The sequence below is a fragment of the Dryobates pubescens genome, chromosome 5, assembly GCF_014839835.1.
Source record: "Dryobates pubescens isolate bDryPub1 chromosome 5, bDryPub1.pri, whole genome shotgun sequence".
Taxonomy (NCBI): Eukaryota; Metazoa; Chordata; class Aves; order Piciformes; family Picidae; genus Dryobates; species Dryobates pubescens.
The window spans coordinates 8,687,894-8,708,870 of record NC_071616.1 but is presented as its reverse complement, the minus strand read 5'-3'; the positions used below and the strand labels follow the sequence as shown (position 1 = coordinate 8,708,870).

Sequence of the window (20,977 nt, the reverse complement as noted above, 5' to 3'; positions counted from 1 at the left end):
GCCAAGAGACAGTGGGTTTGTGCAAGTGCACCACTGCCCTCTCCTGGGGTGGACCAGATCTGCTCCCGTATTTACACCATCTGGCAGACCTCGATGGGAGCTGCACCTCCAGGACCATCAGGACTGCTTTGGGAGCTCGAGATTTAAAAACAAAAAAAGCAAACCACACACATATATAGAATAAATGCATACATTCTTGATAATTATATTAACTGGGATAATTGATCACCTTTTATCTTCTAAAGGTTACAGAAGTGTGCTTCTTCCTCCATGACGCAGTACAGAAGAGGCCAAAAATGATATTCAGCACCAACTGCAGAGCCAGCCTGTGGGACAGCAGGATAGTCTGAGACTCAAGATTAAAAGTCCAACAGGAACTTCCACATTCAGAACCACCTAAGAGCTTTGACATTATTACCAAATGACTACTGCAATTCAGAATGCAAAGAGCAAGCATACAAAGTTATGTAGACTCTTCATGCAGTTGTTCCCCATTCAACCCTTAATAAGTCACCTTCCTTAAGCCAAGCTTGAACTGGCAGGATGCAGAGTTTTAGACCCCAACAAGCATGAGATAAAGTATATAGGTTAAACCTCAGCACACAGAGTTTAAGCAAACTAATTTTAGTTTTCAAATGTGACTTCTGTAGATTATAGCAAGGTGGAGGTCAGTCCCTTCTTCCAAGTAAGAAGGAACAGAACAACAGGAAACAGCCTCAAGCTGCGCCAGGGGACATTTACTTTGGATATTAGGAAGAACGTATTCACCAAGAGGCTTGTTGGACATTGCAACAGGCTGTCCAGCAAAGTGGTAAAATCAGCATCCCTGGGGATATTTAAAAGACATGTTGATATGGTGCTGAGGGGCTCTGGATTAACTGTTGGACTTGATGATCTTAAAGATCTTTTCCAACCAACACAATTCCATGATTCTGTGCTAATGAACACAGGTTCAGGTACTGCAGTACACCTGAAAGTCAGCTCAGTAAACTGCAATAATGCTAAGCCTCTGTTGAAACAAAATTCTAATACTAGCAACATTTGGTCTTTACAGAAAGTTTTCACTTGATTTTCAAATAAATTTTAAACTTAACTGATTAACTAAATAAATATAGCCTGGACACATCTACATAATGGACCATACAGGTCCATTATACAGGTCCCTCAAGTCAAATAAGTAGGAAAACAGACAAGAGTAAAAGTAGGACAGACCTTGAGAGCAGAGTGCATTCTACAGGCCAGAGTGGCCTTCATCAGTCCAAGAACCACCCTGAGAAGAGCAGTAGTCAGTTACAACCAGCCAAAGCACAGCCAGTTCCACAAACCAAGAGTGAAAAGAGCTGCTCACATAGGAGTTCTCAGACTGAACCTCCCATATCCCTTTTGATCACAACCTTCCAGCTAATAATGTTGGTGCAGCTGCAAAACACCACACAGCTCTCAAGGCGAGTACAGCCTGCAAAACACTCAGCACTAGGAAGGCCTCAGCCAAGGAGTGGTATATCCACCTTTTGGGAAGCACTTCAAGGATACGTCCTCCTCATGGAAAGGGTCCAAAAATGAAGCACAAATAATCAAAGCTTAAAGATGTCATCTGTAAAATCCAAGTGAACTGGCATTCTTTAGCCAGTCTTTAATCTGCAGAAAAAAGACTCAAGTGGGACAGCATTGCCAATTTTCAAATATGGAATATGGCTGCAGAGAGCAAGATAATAAATTGGTTTGGATATCCATAGAAGGCAGAAGGAAGAGCATCAATGGGTTTAAATTGCAGCTATAAGCATTTGGGTAACACATCAGAAAACATTCCAGTGAGACACAATAAAATAATCAGAAAAAAGCAAACCAAAAGGATTTAAGAGGTTAGGCAAACAATTGCTGAGGAACAGTGTAGGGGCAGCATGTGTATTTCATTTAAATATATACACAGAAAACCAGTTATCTCCAAAGTATCTTCCACTCTATTATTGACCATGAGTTTGCATAAGTAGTATATGCAATACAAGTGAGAAAAATCATTTAACACACTACTTTCACAGTGGTAATTCTATTTCAGTGGAGTCAGACCCACAGCTTACAAGCAGCAGCATAGTGGTCACAGAACCTGAAACATCACTCACTGGCATCAGAAATTAAAAAGGATGAAACAAACCCAGTGAAAGAAACAGATTATATAACACGGCTTGTAAAGCATCAGACATTCTGAATTACATGCCATAAGCCAGCAAACAGGAAAAACACATTCCCCAGAACCCTGTCCACACACGTATCAGCACCAAATCTACACACAGGTCATAATAAATCATCACTTTGAATCTAGTCTTCACCAGCGATGGCTATCAACAACTTCACAAACAAAAAGTTAACAGAAAGGGCTGCTGATGCAGCTTCCTAGGGGAACTTTTGCTCTTCTCCTGTTACTGTATTAAAAATCAAAATTATCTAGTGGAGGTTAAAGATCAGTATCACTAAAGCACTATGAAAAACAGGCCTAACCAACAAAAAAATGCCTTAGAGTTAAAACCATTTTGAGGTTTGCCTTGTAAAGACAACGATAAAGCTCACCCCCTATACAAGCTGCAGGTGAACTCTCCACCTGTTTGCATCTTTCAAGCATACTTTTCCAGCCTATTTTTAACTCTGCATTTTGAACTTAAACCACAGTCTGAGTGAAAGACAACAGAATCCTATTGACCCCACCCCACCCCTCCCCAAAACACTCTCCTGGCAAGTAACCATAGCAAACTTTTGCAAGGCCTAAACATTCAAAGGAACAACTATCAAGCCATTGCCAGCTTCCCCAGTACTGGTGTTTTCTTATCTAAAATTATTAAAATAACAAACCCCTGAACTTCTGGGAGGAAACTTTGGTTTCCCACAATTTTTCAGTGGGCTATGGCTCATGTTTTGCTGCAATCTTAACCATTCATTAGATGAAAAAAGGGCATTTTTACCGTATTGGTTTAAACTTTTAACTCCCAAGATGCTTTATAAGCAGGAAGGGGAAGGCCACTGCATAAAACCAGCTTAAGGACACCTTTCGTAAGAGGTTGAGAAGGACCTTCTTCCATCTGTAAGAAAAGGGTGGTTATCAGCAGACCCTTTCATTGTAGTTTTAGCTTTTGCTGACCGACTGAGGAGTTACTACTGACTGCCACAGCCCCGATTTTGTTTTCTCCCACCTTGTTTGCTTGCCGTGTCCCAAAGCTGCCCTAGTACTACTGCCTCCAGATCTGCCTGTTTGTTGCCCAGAAAGCTCAAAAACTGTTTTAGCATCAAGAACCCTCTGATAAGAGGTTCACCTTAAAGGCACCACTTTCTTTCCTAAATTCTTGATGAATTTACAGCGGTTGTAACAACTCGTAGCTCCTCAGAGCTAGAGGATGGCCTCTAATCAGCAAGGCTCAGAGAATGGAAGAGTGGCACCCTTTCACTCTCCCCGTCTCTCAGAAACGCATACCTCCATCTCCTTCCCCACCATGCCCTGCAAATCCGCAACCCCACCCGCGAGAGGAAACGGCTACTTCCCCTCACAGAGCCCAAATTCTGACTCCAACCCGCCCGCCCTCCCAGAGCCCAAATCCTGACTGACTGACTCCCGCCCGCCCTCACAGAGCTTCCCCAACTCAGGTTCTACTTGTACGACCCGCCCGAGGCGCACGCGCCAGCTTGGCCTTCTGCGGTTTGCTGAGCGAGCTGTCCGTCAGGCGGCGGGCGCGGGAGGAGGGCCAGTCAGGTGCTCCCAAGGGGCAGGGGCGGGGCTTCGGCGGCAGGGTGGAAGTGGTGAGGTCCGCCGGCGGAGACGGTGTGCGTGAGGGATGAGTGGTGTGGGGGAGGTGGTGGGGAATGTTTGGCTGAGGCTCTGCGTCCGTATGCGGGACTTCTACTTTCGGTGCGACGAGGCGAGCCGTGGAGTTGGTCCCGGCCTGGCTAGGAGGTCAGCAGGCTTTTAGTGTAGCTGGTCCCTGGGCCTGGTCGTTCATAAAGCCGTGTCTGGGGGTTCCGGCCCGTCCTGGCTGCCGTGCTGAGGAAAGGACTCTCGGGCAGGCCGCCCGCTCGTCCCACCGTGTTCTTACGGGAGCGGCGAAGGGCCTGGGCCCGTGGCCAAGGTGGGCAGGCCGGCGGGCCCGCAGTGGAAGCGGGCAGGCCGCCGCTGGCTGCTTCAGCTGGTCTCCATGATGAGGGAACCCCTCGGCTTGGAAGGGAGGTGGCTGTTGCTGACACCCGGGTTCGGCCTGGCTGTAGGATTTCTCCGCCCAGAGGAGGGGTGAACTTGGGCAAAGTTCACGTGTGTAGTAGTGCTGCAGGCAGCAGGGCTCCGCACTGTGCCGTTGCTCATGTCGGCCTCCTCTCAAACGGCCGGTGGTGGTGGTCTGCCTTTGTTTTCTCCACGATTTGATGTCTTTTGGACCTCAAGGTGTTTCTGTTTAAAAGTAAATAATTGCCTTCAGTGTGCTTTCTAGGTTTTGACCTCTAGGCCACCTGCGAAGCTATTTGAAACTGGTTGAAAACAGGCTGTATTAAGAGCCTGTCTTGTATATTAGGCAAGTTACATTGAAGTATGTGTGTATATGTTTGTTTCATAGGTAGAGATGAAGAGAAATTACTGGAGAGGCAAAGAAAAGCATGGATGGAATAATCACAAGCACAGCTACCGTCCCCGTCGGTACAGAAGACCAAATCGCAGTAACTGTACTGAAAGGCAAGTGTATGTAGCTTGTGCTTTGCATGGGTTAAGCCTTCAGATGTTGTGCCTACATTTGCAGAACAGTAGCTATCAAGAAGTGGACAGGTTGCTATCTAAAAATCTAGTGGACAGTAATTCTGGTAGCTCTCTGATTCCTAGTGGGAGTGGAATTGCATTGATTTCTGGAAATGTTTATGTTCATGACTGTATGTTGATTTTAAACTGATGTGTTCCATGAGATAGTTATTTTCTTTTGTGCCTGGTCCATAAACTCTTCATCAATATGTGAAGATAGTTCAGGGAAGGAAAATGTTTATAAGTACTTCATTTCACCTGCCTATTTACTTCATGTAAAAGTTGTCATTATAGGACCTTCCTGGAAGTTTGAAGGCATGTTAAGTAATGTGGTAATAATACTACGTGTAGCTGCTCAGGAAACTGAAACAAGATCTCAGGAATAATCCACTGCCTTGAAGACTGATTCTTTCACAAAAGTGTAGTTTGAGGTTTAGAACTTAAACTTGCCTGCTTTTGAGCTACTTCTATAGCTTTTTTTTCCCCGTTCTTCAGTATGTCTTGCAGTGTTAAAAGAGGCCAGTCCTTTGCTGCAATGCTTTAAGCAGTTGGGAAGGGTTTAAATATGTTTTGAGAGAAAGACACACACATGTATGAATTGCCCCATTAGTTGTATTTATGTAAGAAAAGTTAGAAATGCAAATGGGCCCTAATGGAGTGAATATAGAATTTAAAGGATTTTATTAGAAAGCTTTACACTTGAGTGCTTTGTTTTGGCATGGGGTGTTTTTCTCTCTGTAGATCACTTATGTCCTTTATTTTCAAGGTTGTATAATGAAAAGGCAGCAGAGCTGGTACGGTTTGCACTAAATCATGACTCTTCCAAAACATCTTGACCTAATGCTTTTAAAATGAGGGTGTGCAGTAAGACTTGTCTTAAAAAGTGGGAATTGTAAGAGTGATTCAGAAAACATCCCAGTGGAGTTTTGCTCATCAGAATTGAATGTGCCCATTTAAATTACTTCAAAAAGGAGAAAGCTGCAGTTACACTGTTAAACCATGATCTTTATTCCAAAAGAAGAGACTTTTCTCTCCTGGCATTTTCATTAAACCTTTTTTATTATTTATTTTGCATGTTTCTGAGCCTCATCAATGAAATTCTTATTACAAAGAGAACAGCAAAATATTTTTTACCTGGCACTGATGTTTAACTTGTACTGTCTCTGTGCTGTGGAGACTTGAATGTTTTCAAGGGTGGGCTTTTCTTTTAATCAGGGCATATGGTAAAATGCCCAGAATTAATGTTTTGCTGAAGGAGTTGAAGGCACTTGCAGGTCAGCCACCTCTGATGTTTTAGCAGGTAATTAAGGCATTGGTATCTCTGTTGGTTTTGAAATGTTTTTAAGCTGAATCTTTTCACTGCTTCATGGGTTAATGTATGATGGTATGCAGTGTGCTTATCACAGCTTCACAAAATTGTGCTTCATAATGTCAGTAACAAGCTGCTTTCTAGAACCTTTGTAGAGGGATGTGTAGAACATTTGTGAGCCTGTCTTGAAGCAGTCCTATTTTGTTAGGCTGGAACAGGAGGAACCACAGACCCCAGTGAATGCAGGCCCCAGCAGCAGTGAAGATCCTTCTTCATCCAGTTTAACACAGAACTCTGTGGTACCAGGTAAGAAACCATATTTATGGGTCAGAAATTGGTGTCTCTCTCCTGATAGCATGAAAAAAGTAGTAGTAGCTGTGTTAATAGTATGGTATGACAGGAGAAGTAGAGAAAACTAACATAACAAGGTGTAGAAAGGGAGGATCTAGAGGGCAGGGCTAAATGCACTTTGAGGCCCACAGACATGTCTCATGTTTGAAAACTTGCATGCTTAGCCAGGCTGATAGAAACTGAAAAGAGTAAAATTCAGCATCTCCCTCCAGAGATGTTGCTTTGGGAAGAAAACGGCCTCTGTTTCTTTTCTCATATGGACTGAAGATGTATTAAAATACATCTTTCAAGAGAAGCATTACACAAGCAAAGAAAATTAGCTTGTAAAAAAAATTGTAACAGTCTTCTAAAACACATGTAAGAGTCTTTTAAAATACACTGTTTTGAGGGGTGGAGGAAATATCTGTCTTTATGCCTTCAGTGCTTTTTGTGGTCTGCAAGAAATGCAGCCTGGGTAAATGTTTGCTCATTATCAGGGAGTTTACTGGTGAAACCAGATGATGCAGTGCTCTTGAGGAGAATGTCACATCTGCATTCTGGCTTCCTGACTTTTTAAACAACCCTAGCAAAAGCTGAGGCTGTGGGAACGTGGAGACAGGAGAAGTCCTGAAACAGGACAACACAACAGGAGAGTCCTGAAACATTGTGGACTCTAGCCTTTTAGCAAGAGACAAAGCCAGAGTTTAAAGAGACCTTTTTTGCACATCACCCTTTTGTGCTTAAGAGGTTGTGAGTATGTTAGGAGATGCATCTTGCCTAACAGTTGTTGATGTCCAATCAGGTTCTGTACACTAAATGCAGCGTGCTTTTTATGGACCTTATTGATTCATTTACTAACTTTATTTTTCTGATGACCTGAATACCTTTTGGTCACTTGCTGCTAAGCTGAAATCTAAAAGATGCTGACAAGGAGCTGAATTGTGAACAGCAGCAAGAAGAGATTACTTGAAATTCAATCTCTGGTAGTAGATAAAGGTTTAAACAAAAACTGCGTAAACAAAACGTTAACACTCGCCTCTTCTGAAAACAATCCTTTGTCTTGAGACAATGTACCATTATGAACCTGTCCAAGTATTTTACCTGTCTGCCTCCATCAATTTACCTGGGCAGTGAAGCACTAAACCAGAATGTCTCTCTCTTCCCAGTTTACCTTTGGAAGGAGCCTCTCTATATTGTCCAAATGTACTCTTGATTGTATCTCAATCTCTCCCATGTATTGAAGAAAAGTGGCTTGTTCTTGGAAGTGAATCACTTAATTCTAGTTAGGGCAATGCCTCATTGTCAGTTATTTGTCTGTTGTTTGGAGCTGCCCTACCTAGTCTTTTACCAAGAGTATTCCCTTGTGTCTGATTTATGAAGAAAGATCTTTTGTTTTTTCTGCAGCAAAACCTTTCCTCCCTGCTTCTCTGATCTGCCTGAATTTCATCTTGGTCAGTGGTGACATCCCTTCTGTACCTGTGTAAGGGCACTGCATTTGAAAGCTATAAATAATCTTTTGTTTCCTTAAGCGCCTGCCATGAGTTCGTACTCTCTGTACCATGCTTGCAACCTGGGAACAAGACCTTTGACTGTTGTGTCTGACATTCCCATGAAGATGCAAGGTGTCAAAGAGCAATAGACTAACTTGGTTATGCATCTGATTTTGTCTGGGTTTCCCCACCTTCCCACTTTTTTTTCCTCTTTTTTTTCCCCCCCTAAGAACTGCCAGGATTTTACTATGACTCAGAAAAGAACCGCTATTTTCGCCTGCTGCCTGGACATAATAACTACAACCCACTCACCAAGGAGAGCATTGAGTACAAGGCAATGGAATGCAAAAGACTGAGGCTCTTAGAAGAGGAAGAAAAACAAAAGAAGGTACATTCTGAAAAAGAATGCAATTAGGCTTTATTGTGTTCTAGCCCAGGACAAATTATAAACTAAAGCCTTTCAATTCTAACTGTGTACAGTTCCCTAAGCTGTCTGAAGTAATGAAAATTTCCTTTTGCTGAGAATTTATAGTCCTTGAAGCCTTTTATTTGGCTGTTCCACACAGGAATGAAAGCAAGTCATTACCTAAATAAATAAATAAATCTGTAAAGAGAGAGAAACTGCTTAGAAATGCAGATTGTCCAACAGTTGCAGTTGAGTTAGGACACTGGACTCCAGGTTACAAATCCCTGCCTTGACTTATCAAAGTAGGGTCATAATTTTAAGGTTTCCACATGTTTAATAATTGTGTTGCTTGTATTCCTGGACCCTGAAGATAAAATACTAGTGATATTTTGTGGAAATGGCTTTTTCACAAAGAGCTTTTTGGCCAGGTAAAACCAAAGCGAATCTTATCTTTGGCTGGAAAACCTCTATGCTTCTCATCACACAGTGCTACAGCAGGGTCAGTGCTGGTCATGCATATCTGTAATCTGGGCAAATTACCCAACAAAGATGTATTTTAATTACCTGAAGGCTGTCATGACTTTACATCTCAGAGCTCAGATTAAATACACTGTCATTTGGAACAAGTGAGCAGTATTTTTCTCCTCGGGTAACACAATTGTCAATCCCAGCTATTTAGCACTTCAGTCTTCACTGTGAAAGTGCTGCTGTTGGTTCTGTTGGTTTGGGTCTTTTTAGTGGTGGTGTTTTAGCTGTTTCCATGAGCAGTGTAGGTTTCATTAGATACCAAAAAGCTGCAGCCACATTGCTGTTAATGGGAACTAGCTATGCATCTCTTCTCAAAATCTGACTGTTGAATTGGACATCTGATTTAGGCTCCCAGGTATGAACATTTTGACTCTCAAATACTTGCTTTGTCTGAGCATCATCAAAAGGATTTCTTGTTCTGCAGCTCTGCAAAATACTCTCTCCTTTGATCTCCCCAGAAGGCAATGGTGTGAAAATTTTTTTGAAAGAATGGAAAAGTGGTTTGGTGCAGCAGTAGGACTGCATGGTTAATAGAAGTCTTGCTGTGATGAAAAGAGTTGCTGTATATTAAGAATGTGAGGTGTTCTAGTGCAACCAGAAGGTGACCTTACACCCCAAGGTGGTACTGCTGATTATGTCAAATGAAAACAATGGCTGCTCTTTTGGGGGACCTTTTTTTTCCTCCACCTTTTGTGTTCATAGAAGTACTTTGTTTCTCAGAGGAATATGTTCTTATTTGCTTCCTATAGTAGTCTGAGGAGATGGTGTTTTACAGGTGTTCTGGAAATTTTAATGTATGTAGGCCGGAGGAAAAAGTTGCCTAAATAGCCCAAACATCAAAGGCCCACAGCCATGTTTGAGTTGTGGACAAGCAAATAACTGAGTACGCTTTAATGTTGTTCTCCTCCAGAAAACAGCAAGGGCTGGACTGAACTCATCTGTGCTGCTACAGAAAAGGCAGCTGGGTTTGCTCAGCTCCAGAAGTTATTGCAGGTACAATGATTTGATTTTCTTCTGCTGTTAGTGCAACTGTTCCTGTCAGTTTTTTTGTATTTCTCGTTGTCCCACTTAGGACAAAGAGGGCCATATTACTTAGAATAAAAAAAAAAATTAGTTATATTCTTTCATAATCAGGTTACTAAAAAGATGAGGATTCAAACAAAGAATAGGTCTCCCCAATTCAGATAAATGGAGTTTAAAACTTCACTCTTTCTTCCGTGTCTGTGGTGTTTTGCCACATGATGCTTTATGCATACAGTGCAGCTTTTCTTTGGATGGCTGTTCATCAGTTGACATGACCATTCCTCCTGCCTCCCCCATTACAGCAGGCAGGAGAGCTCAGATGCAGTTACAGTGCAGGCAGCAAGTTAGTGACTTGCGGTGTTGTTTCTGCTACCGGAGGTGTGCTGGGGTTCAAAATAACCGGATGCAATTCCAGGCATGTGGAAGAGGCACATGCTCATGGGTAACACACAGGAAATTGCAGCACGCTAGTTTTTCAGGCATTTTCTCTTCTGTGATCGAGAAGCAGTTCTGGATAACCTATCCAGAATTCTTTTCCTTGGCATTAAACCTAGGCTTACCTGAACTCTTCTCTCTTACCCTCCCACCCCTCTCCCTGACCTGCTTTCACAGGATGGTACATGAGCTAAAAGTGAACTGCATGCAGAGGAAGAAGATTGAAATTCACAGTCCAGATTCCTCAGCTGCTGGAACCAACAATTTTAAAACAATTGTGGTATGTTATGAGAAGTGTTCAAACTTTGTGATAAAGAGAGCCCCCATCTTCAGTGATCTTGTCATCAGATCCCATAGATCTCTGTTGTGTTGATTCTGAAAATCTGTGCTTGGTAAATTTAAACAGATAGTAAGAGGCTGTTCCTTTCCTAGAAAGGAAAATGATAAAAAGGTTGGATATGAAAGTGATTTATTGTTGTTTGGTTTGGGTATTTTTTATAAGTTGATCAACATGTTCCCTTGGAAATAAACAGGAGTTGAGTGGATTGGGAGGGAGAGTGAAGAGGTTTAAGAGAAAGAAGAGGGAAATGGAAGAGGATTTTTAAGAGTAGTGAAGTCTGTGCTCCAGAGAATCTGTGTAAACATCTGTAAACCTTTTACATCTCATGAACCAGTTTCTACTGGTTTCAATGGTACTGCACATGGAAGAGAGGTCTCTGGAGTCAGTACCTTTCATAGTCTATGTAGGACACTTGTTGGGACCAGGTCCTGGTCTTGTAACGAGAGCATTGCAGAGGCGTGTGAAGCCAGAAGGAAGTCAGAAAGTTAGTGTCCTAAAAATTGAAAGGTGGCAACAGCCTTTTTTTCTCTGCTCCTTGCTGTGATCCAACAGCAGGAGAATTCCATGTTTAAGGTTTAGATTTTTGGTTTGAGTCCTCCACCGTAAACTGGTACGGCTGTGCAAATCCTTTTCTTACTCGTGTTTTTTCCTGTCTATACATAAAAAAGGAGTTGGCCAGTGTTTCTAGAGATGAATGGAAAGTGAATGGTGTTAAAGGGATCAGAATTAATGTGCTGTTTCATTTTAGACCTAATGCAGCTCCCTCCGGCTGCTTTTTCCTGTAAGCTTCCATTGAGTGTGACCAGTAAGCTTTTCTTTTGCAGGCAGATGTTGCTTGTGAACGGATATTCACTGTGAGTGATGTAGAGCATGGAGGATGCAAATACGGGATCATCAACCTCCGTGGTCTGGGGAAGGAGTCCCTCACTGTGGAGATGTATGACAACCTCTACTTCACAAACCGCAAAGTACTGTGTTCTGTTCCTGCTTCCTACAGCTGCTGCACTCACAATGCTGTGCTTGGGAGGTGCATTAGAGTTGGTGGAAGGGAGTAAGAAGAACCTAGGAATGTGAAGCTTGGATAAATACAAAATCAGAGTAAACTTGTCTCTGAAAGTCCTCAGTATCACTGTTAGTTGTTGGGAATGTTATGCTACAATGGGAACAGAAGATTATGTTCCAGCTTCCAAGGACAGTGCTTCCTTTAGAATTGCACTTGGCTGTAGCTGACAAATTTGATGCTGAGGGCCAGGAACTACTAAGATTTAAATGCTCCTTTCTTAAAAGTGACTGTGGGAAAATGTGGGTATTCTAGAGCATGAAGCATATTTAAAACAGGCTTTCATAATCTCTTCAAGCTCAGACTCTGTTAAGGATAATCTCTTAAATAATATGTGCTTGGTGCCTCAGTCCATTTGGACAGACCTCAGTGTGTCTCTGTCTCATGCATTTAAGAGAAATATGAGGCTGAAAGACTCCTGCCCTATTACTGGGCTACCTAGTGGGCTAAGGAAGTGTGCCCAGAGAGTTTTATGCCATTTTTGCATAGAAATACCCTTTCACAACTCGAGTAAGCGATAACAAAACTAGTATGTCTTCTTGTGTCTGAAGGTGAATTCTGTGTGCTGGGCGTCACTGACTCATCCAGATTCTCATGTTTTATATCCTTTTTATAAAAAGCAACATTTCAGTTTGGCTTTTACAAGTCTGCATCACACTGCACAGAACAACTAACTTCCAGGAAGCGCTCTCATGTAGTTGCTCTAGAAATGAAGTTTTCTGTGGAATGGAGAAAGTGATTAACTATTGAAAGATGTTTGAGCTAGTGAAACAGATGTATGGCTTCTGATGCAGATCTAAGCAGAATTGTTCCAGTGTAACAGTAACTGAAAGACTATGTTCCCTGCCCTGGAGACTTCTTAACAGTGTAGATGCCATTTCCAAAATGATCTGATGTTTAGGAACTGGCTGACGCAAAAGGACAAGAGAGAAAGTGGATCCGCTGGTTTCTGTTGCAAACCATCCCCATACTAATTGAGGCAAGAGGAGAATGGGAGCAATTCACTGGCAGCGCGCCCTGCAACTTTCAAAGCACGTTCTGCAGATCTGTCTCAGAAGAGAAGGAACGCTGATTCTCTAGTAGAGGAAGCAGTAATAGACAGTACAGAGCCCAGAAGAGAGGAAGAAAAGGGGATTTTAACGTTGGAGATGGCAGGCAGCAGATGTGATCTGAATTACATAGAAATGCGCATCATGTCTCCTGGGCAAAGCCAAGCAATTCAGGACGAATCCAGAAGGTGGCAGGAGCTCATCAGGCTTGCTCACAGCTGGTTAGGAATTGGGGATTGTTTCTATTTCACTGTTTCATGTTTTCCTCTAGTCATGGCACAAGATTTACCCCACTGAAATTGAAATGCATCTTTCAAATGCTATTTATACCTGGTATAATCTTTATAAAGCATTTTAATCTAAAATGAGTCTTCCTTGCTTCCCCAATGTGTGCTCCCCTTTTTCCAACTTGCTTCCATGAAAGACAGTTCTATATTAATGGAGTGTCATCTGTATGTACCAAAGGGGAGAAAGACGATCCATGTAAGCCATGGATTTTTTTTCTGTCACTAGAAAGATGTCTTGGCATTCCTCTTATCCTGTATTTCCAATGGTGAAAATGCAGAAGCAAGAATTTGAGTTCTTTCTGGCTCCTTCCTATGAAAGCTAAGGAAAGTCCAAAGACTTAATTGTAAATCATAAGGCACAGCAAAGGGCTCAAAGGGCAAGTATTGTGAGCTGTGGCTGTGTCAGAGCATCTTGCTTTTCCCAGCCAGAAATGTTAGGCAGCCTCTATCCATTCTAGGAAGAAATCTTGTTTTCCTTAACTCCCTTCAGCAAGCTGTGTCTCATGGGAATTGCAGAAACACCAGGCTGTGCCAGTCTGCTTCCAGCATCATTGTTCAGCAGCACTAACCCAGGTAGGGTGGCTTTGTTGTTGGGGGTTTTATCCCTCTATTTTTTGACAGCAGTTACAATGTGCTAACAGCACAAAAGGAAGATTATTTCCACACTTTTCTTCTGGAAAACAGCAGCTGGCAAGACTGTTGTATTCTTGTAAAATTCAGAAAGTCTGAAACAGTTGAAGTGAACAGATGAAAACGTGCCTTAAGAATTAATTAACCAAAAGTATCCAAAGCAGTAGTTTACTTGCAGCTGCTGATGGTTTAGTAGTTTGTCAGGAGAATTCCCTCACTCGTTAACCTTTGAAGTTGTTCATGAGTAGCCTGGCCTGTAACTAATACTAAGAAGTTGCACACAAATACTCAGTTTTCCATATAGGCTACCTAGAATCATTGCTAAGTCCCTTTTCTTGCAGCTACTCAAGTATGCTCAGTGGATTAATCAAAAGTGAAAAGCTGGTAAATGTCTTGGGCCATAGCTCTTTGTACAAGCTTCTGTGTCTTAAGTCTGATGGTTGTAGCTGTAACTTTATATTCTAGTTTGTTCAGTGGTTTTGGGGGGACAACTTTATTAATTGGACTTTCTTGATGTCAGAACATGCTTCTTCAAGTAACACAGTCCTCTAACCTGTTTTTCATTCAGACAGGGTCATTCTGAATATACAGAGGAAGGCTGTAATGGATAACAGTTACAGACCCATTTTGAATTTTGTATATCATACTATTCATGCAGCCACAAAAAAAACCCAAACAAGATGCATAGAGTTAGCATGAAGAGTCACTGAAGATGGATGGCTACTAGCCTATAAAACATTTTAAGCCTTTCACCATAATTAGGTGCTCAGAGTTCCGCTAGAGACCTCTTGTCAGGTATTTCTTATTGACCATCTCAGGTATTTCCAAGTTTCTTACTGACTTCATTTGCCTGAATTGGTTGTTTGAGGGAACCTTGCTAAATAGATGCTGATAGCAAAGTAGAATTTAACCTGTCTAAACACGTGTTTTAGACTTGTCACCCGTGCTGCCTGACTAATGTATGATCCTGGTGGATGTGCCATGAAGGAAGGGAAAACTGAGAACTTAAAATTTATGCCCACTGGTAGTCTTTGCACAGGAGCTACATAAGGGTCAAACCTAGAGTATTGCTACTCACTCAGACCTTTGGGTTGTTGGTTTTGGTGTTTCGGTTTTTTTCAAACAGGCAGGCCAAGAACATAGAGGTTAGGCTTTAGTTACTATATAGAGTAGATTTTCGTGCTTCTAGCCCACCTGTATTTAAAAAATAGCTTACTTAGTGTTGCAAGCAAGATTTTTCTCTTCCCTACCATGCTCAGCCCTCTGACTACTGAATAAATGTCACAATCTCTCACAACCATCTGTCTGTATAGACTAGAAGTCTTCATCTTACAGTCATGAAGTCCCACTTTTGCTTACTGTCTCTTGTGTAGTACAGGTACACTAACTGGGCAACATTTTCTCTGCTTCATATTGAAATTTTGAAAGAAGCATGGAAATACAGAGAAGCCTTCTAAGTTGTTATCCTGTTCTAACATTTTATGGACACTTACGCTTTGCTCCTCTCCTAGGAGATCGACCTGGAATGCTGTGCAGCTTCAAGATATCCACTGCCTGGTCCTGTGCCTGGTGCCTGAATCCCCAGGCAGACAACTGCTTCAGCACAGGTGACCTGCAAGGCTAGCAATTCCTTCTTTCTCAGTGGAAAAGACTTCTTGCATTAGTCTCCCACCTGCTACCCAAATAAACAAACATAATCTGTTGTCTTTAGGCCTGACACGACGAGTTCTTGTGACCAACGTAGTGACAGGCCATCGACAGACGTTTAACATCGTCAGTGATGTATTGGCACAACAGTTTGCCACCCAGGTAAGAACAAGCCAACACCCTTCCCTTGTTCAGAGCCCAGCCTCATGGGTGGGCTCTTTGTTCTCTTTGTGATGAGACACATCGTGCTGTACATAAATAAGGCTGTGATTACAGTTCCTGCTGAAGCTAATGTGGTCTGAGGCTTGCACACAACTGAAGAGCAACACAAAAGATTAATTGATTTCAGACTCTGTGGCAAGGGGTAATTTTCCTTAATTGTACAGAGATAGAAAGGAAATGAAGGAAGAACAAAGAGCATAGTAATAATGCCTTGTAAGCCTGTTTTGATTATGGCAAATGACCTCATTTTGTTAACACTCAGTGTATTGTCTCCATCAAGAGGGAGAAAACCCCTCTAAAATACTAATGGGCTTATTCACAAAGATTTAGTGAGAAGGGTGAAATCAGAATATGAGAATTTCAGTTCCTGTTTTGCCATCACATCAGACCCCTTCCTGTGTACCTGAACATGCACAGCTCAAGAGGGTTGAGTGGAACTAATGAGTTGGCTGAGAAATGTTGCAGTCTGTGATAAAAACTCTGGTTCTTAATACCTGTGTTAATGAGATCATTTGACAGCTGCAGAAGAGAGCTCCAAAGGCTGGCATAGATTCTGTCTGTAAGTCACAAGGTCCTTCCAGATGTCACATTACATGCTTCTTCCTCTTGGATCCTTCTAGACCCCGATGCTATACAACGGCTGCCGTTCAGGTGAGATTTTTGGCCTTGACGTGCGCCAGCGTAACCATAAGGGCCAGAGCTGGAAAGCAATTCGTCTGTTCCACGACTCAGCAGTTACATCTCTTCGCCTTCTTGAGGCCGAACGCTACCTGATGGCAGCAGATATGGCTGGACAGGTACTTATCCCTGTCCTGAGGGCAATTTGCTGTACTCTGAGGGGTGGTTTGGAATTCAGTAGCAGTTTCATATGTGGGTCCTCTTCCAAAACCACCTATTCATCAACCATTGCTCTCTGCTTACTTAACTCGTAGTCTGCTTGCTTCAACTTGCAGATAAAACTGTGGGACCTGAGAACAGCCAAGTGTGTGAAACAGTACAGAGGTCATCACAATGAGAGCACTGTTCTCCCGGTGCATGTAAATGAGGAGGAAGGACTTCTTACAGCAGGTTGGTGGTTGACTTTTCTCCCCTCTATTTGGAGAGTGTGTAAGAAAATCCACAGCAGTTTTCTTATGCCTGAGGAGCATTCATTAGCTACAGTTGTTAGAAACTGCAAAGGTGTTCATTCTTTAAAATTCAGAAATTTAGTCTTAGACTTACTGTAATAAACTATAATATATAATAAGAAATAGCGTTATGGCTGCACACCTACTGTGACCATTCCCACATAGCACTTAACTGGCCTTACCTGCTCTGTCCTGCAAAAGTCCCCTTGTCCCTGACAGTTTCTGTCTCAAGAGTAGAGCAGATAACTTTTGATTTTGAAATCCAGAGAAACAATTTGTAAGCAGAAGATTTGATGATAACTTTATATAGAGACTGAGAACTGCGTATGTGTGTGTTTGGTGCTTAAGTGGGTGTTGTGGTGATGGATTGAAGCATTGGCTGGTAAGTCTAATTCCTTGTAAGCTGCCTGGACCACTGATACTTGGCTGCAGTCTGAGATGTTGGGGGTTTTGTTGGTTTTGGTTTTATTAGGGGCTTTTTAGGGTTGGGGGAGGAAAGGTAACAGTAAATGAAGCAAACCCCCTCAATCCTCATAGTATAGCCCAGTTTCACAATGTCACTGTAAACATAGTGACCTCCTCTCTTTGGATTGGTTATTGACAGAACAGTAAGAAGAGTTCTTGTTAACTTGGCAGTGAGTTGTTCTCCCCATTTTTGGCTTAGGAGCTTGATAAAGAGGAAAGCACTGTGAATACTGACCAATCATACCTTTTGCAGCCAAACATGAAATGCATGTTTGTCCCACTTTTATGGTACTCAGCACAGAATTGATTTCAGGAAGTACTGATAAGATACCACTTTGCCTCTACTGCCTGTAGAAATGCTCAGACTTTTCCCCCACAGACCTGCTTCTGTGATGATAATCTTGCAAAGCCTTGTAAAGTGTGTGGAGCTGAATTTGTGTGTCCTTTCCTTTCCAGTTGGTCAGGATTGCTACACCAGAATTTGGAGTCTCCAAGATGCCCAGCTACTTAGAACCATCCCTTCTCCCCACCCAACCTCCAAAGATGCCATTCCCAGTGTGGTGTTTTCTTCAAGACTTGGAGGTAGCCGAGGGGTTCCTGGCTTACTCATGGCTGTCAAACAGGATCTCTACCACTTCTCCTATAACTGACCCAATGTTCTCCTTAGACCTGGTCTACAAAGCTGCCAACCTGTACATGACTCCAGAGTTTTTGCACCAGTCAGCCTGCTGTTGAGTCACTGTGTGCTGCTGTTGCATCTGCTTGACCCATGAAATTCTGAACTTGAGCAGATTTAGCAAATCTTGCTGCACACAGACATCTTCTAAATAAAAGCTGAATGCTGATTAACTTGTTAGGCAGTATTCAGCCTCTTTGAAATCTACCTGCAAGCTTTGGAAAGCTGGTAACTTTGAGTAAGGGCCTGCTCAGTTTAGCTGAATTTGTCTGAAGTCTGCTCTAACTTGATCCTAGTTTGGTGATACAACCATTTAGCTGTGGTTCCATCTGTATACATAAGCAAGCAGACTGGTGCAACAGGGGATTAGCAGAGATAGGAGGCAAGACATTGACACTAGAAGTTATAGGTGTTGTGAGGCTTTGGTGTAGCTTTGATCTGGTCTGTGCTCTGTAGCAGAGTCTGAAACCCCTGAACTGGGACTTGACAAAAAGATTCTGTTCATAGTTTATACCCTGCTTCAACTCTCTCTACTATGTCTGTGGTTGGAAGCAGTCCAAAGAACAGCTGTTTCCCCACTGACTGTCAGCCCTTGGAGCTGGGCCATGCTGAACATTGTCCTTTTCAGATGATGGTAGCCATCCCCACCACCATTCCCTTTAAAAGGCAGTATGTGTAGAACAAAGCTCCTTTCCTGGTCCAAGGAAAGGACCAGGCTGAATGTTCCTGTTAATTTACCATCGTGTTTCCTAACCAAGTCCACACCTCTGGCCTTAAGTCTGGTCAGCAATTTGGAATGGGAGGCTTGCTCCTGCAGCTGGAGCAGGAGACAAGCCCAGTGTGGACAAACCAGATCCTCTGGGATGTGCAGAGTCAGGGCTTTTGCATACAGAGGTCTGAGCTGTGGACTTGTAGCAGCAGGGCTCAGCAATTGGCTGACCCTGTCTTGTGTTTGAGAGCAATTGTCGTTGCATGGAGCCCTGTTACCTCCAGCTCCTTCCTGGTAACCAGCTGGGGATGGGCAAGACCATCCTGCAGCTAGTATGGGCAGGAACCGCTGACAAGATGAGAAGCCTGCCAGGGGGTAAAAGGTGCTCATGAATGAGATGGGCCTACTGTGGGGCTGCACTCCCATTCTCCCAAAATCTTAGAGAAGGAACACAGAAACTGCTTTTTCATCCTGGGATCAACTTGAAGCATTCTGTTGGACAACTGTGTCACCAGACGTGCTGCTTCCCAGGGGGTCCTGGCAGGCCAGCAGCTGAGCACACAAACAGGTTCTAATCACACCCTTGCTGCACAGCATGTCAGGATGGAAGCTGTGTGCAGCTGGCCCAGTGAGATGGAGCTGGGCTGGGTGTCTGCATTCCAAGTGCCTCCTGAAATCAGGAATAGGCTGCACATGTGCACAAAGAAGTGTGGCTGGTGACTCTATCCAGCCTAGCACTCACACCTGGGCTACCATCTGTGCCTTCATTGCAGAGGGGTGCAACAGTGCCAAGCACCCTAGGGAGGGGCTTGCAAGTCCTCATCAAAGCTTCTCCACTAAATTGCATTCTAGGAATAAAAAGAAACAGGGCTAACAGCTGCCTCTTGGCTGCCTACTCCATTCACTTCACCAGATCTTTAGAGTAGGCATAATTGATTCATTTTCCAAGGCCCTTCCTGCCTTTCTTACGTATTGGCCTGTGCCTGTAGTGCTTGAAACCCCCCTGGCCTGTTCAAAAGGGCAGAGAAGGCATTTGAGTAGCAGAAACATTTTCCAGCAGAGTTACCTGCTCTCAGTGTAGAGGGAGGGGAAACAGTGGGTATGGTGAGGAGCTGCTGCAGTAGTACTGCTGCAGACTATAGGGGATGTACATGCAAAGAAAGCTCTTGGGCTGTAAGTGGACAGGAATAGTTGCAGTGAAACCAGGGGGTTGGCACAACTGTTCCATCAGTCATACAATGTTTTTCCTATGGAGGGGAAGTACGAGTTACAGCATGAGTACAGCACTGTTAGCAGGGATGAGGCCATGGTGTGAGCTTTCCAAGAGCCGAGAAGTTACGGGTGCAGCAAATTCATCCCTTGGCATCCCTCCTAGGACCTGATACCATCAAGCACACTTCATGCATGTGTCTCTGAACAAGTGCCCTGCATAGCAAGTCCAAGAGAGGCAGATTCCCTTCACAAGCCCAGTGCAAACCTAAGCATATCCTGTGCTCCTTTGCATCCTTCCAATGCACTCCTCTTCCATTTTTCAAGTGACTTTGGATAAGTGAATTACTCAAATAGAAGGATGAGGAAGGACAGGTGCTACGAAAAATCCTCAGTCCGGCAGGGCTCCACTCTTTATCCTGCCCTCTCACTGTCTTCAGTATCACCAAGGTTGGAAGAGACCTCATAGATCATCAAGTCCAACCAGTCACCAAAGACCCCAAATGCCACATCCAGTCCCCTCTTGAGCACCTCCAGGGATGGTGACTCTACCACCTCCCTGGGCAGCACATTCCAATGGCTAACAACTCTCTCAGTGAAGAACTTTCTCCTCACCTCCAGCCTAAACTTCCCCTGGTGCAGCTTGAGACTCTGTCCTCTTGTTCTGGTGCTGGTTGCTTGAGCGAGGAGACCAACTCCCTCCTGGCTACAACCACCCTTCAGGTAGTTGTAGACAGCAGTAAGGTCTCCCCTGAGGCTCCCTGCTCAGCAGCTCTTGCTGCTCACTGCTTTCTAGTGTTAAGTGTGGTGATCTTCTCTTTGTATTTCTTTTATCCATTAATCCATATAGGAGACAATAGTGCAGGAAAACTCCCCTCTTGGGAGCAGTGTACTAACTTTGCAATGCAACTATGTTCTGTATAAAAGAGCTATTGCAAGGGTAATCAGGATGAAAGATGAATCCCAGCAAATACCCAAACCAGTTTCTTTGCTGTCTGAGTATACATCCAAACCCTTCAAATATGTGTCCCATTAACAGCTAACTCTCATTTCCCCATAGGCAGGTTGAGCTGTTAATTCCTTACAACTGTGGATCCTCAGCTACCTTTGACTTTAACATTCTGTGCAGAGCCTCCCTTCTTGCACAAAGCAGAGCAGATGCTGCTCACAATAAATTCTGTGTCCCCCCTTCTTTCTACAGATAATGTTTATAAGACCAGGTGTCCCTTGTTCTCAAACAGTAAATCTTCCAGGCTCTTCCCATTGTCAACTA

At 43.3% G+C, this 20,977-nt stretch overlaps 1 protein-coding gene across 1 annotated transcript; it reads left to right on the top strand.

Annotated features, from left to right (window-relative positions):
- The first annotated feature begins 4,571 nt into the window (after positions 1–4,571).
- Positions 4,572–18,162, top strand: DCAF4 (DDB1 and CUL4 associated factor 4). Its single transcript, XM_054161552.1, is given in 13 exon segments — positions 4,572–4,708; positions 6,280–6,377; positions 8,122–8,279; positions 9,736–9,818; positions 10,461–10,563; positions 11,448–11,591; positions 12,235–12,284; positions 13,513–13,592; positions 15,161–15,256; positions 15,361–15,458; positions 16,139–16,315; positions 16,472–16,586; positions 17,567–18,162. Coding segments are annotated over 13 exon segments (1,533 nt in total). The 3' UTR covers positions 17,761–18,162.
- The last annotated feature ends 2,815 nt before the right edge of the window (positions 18,163–20,977 follow it).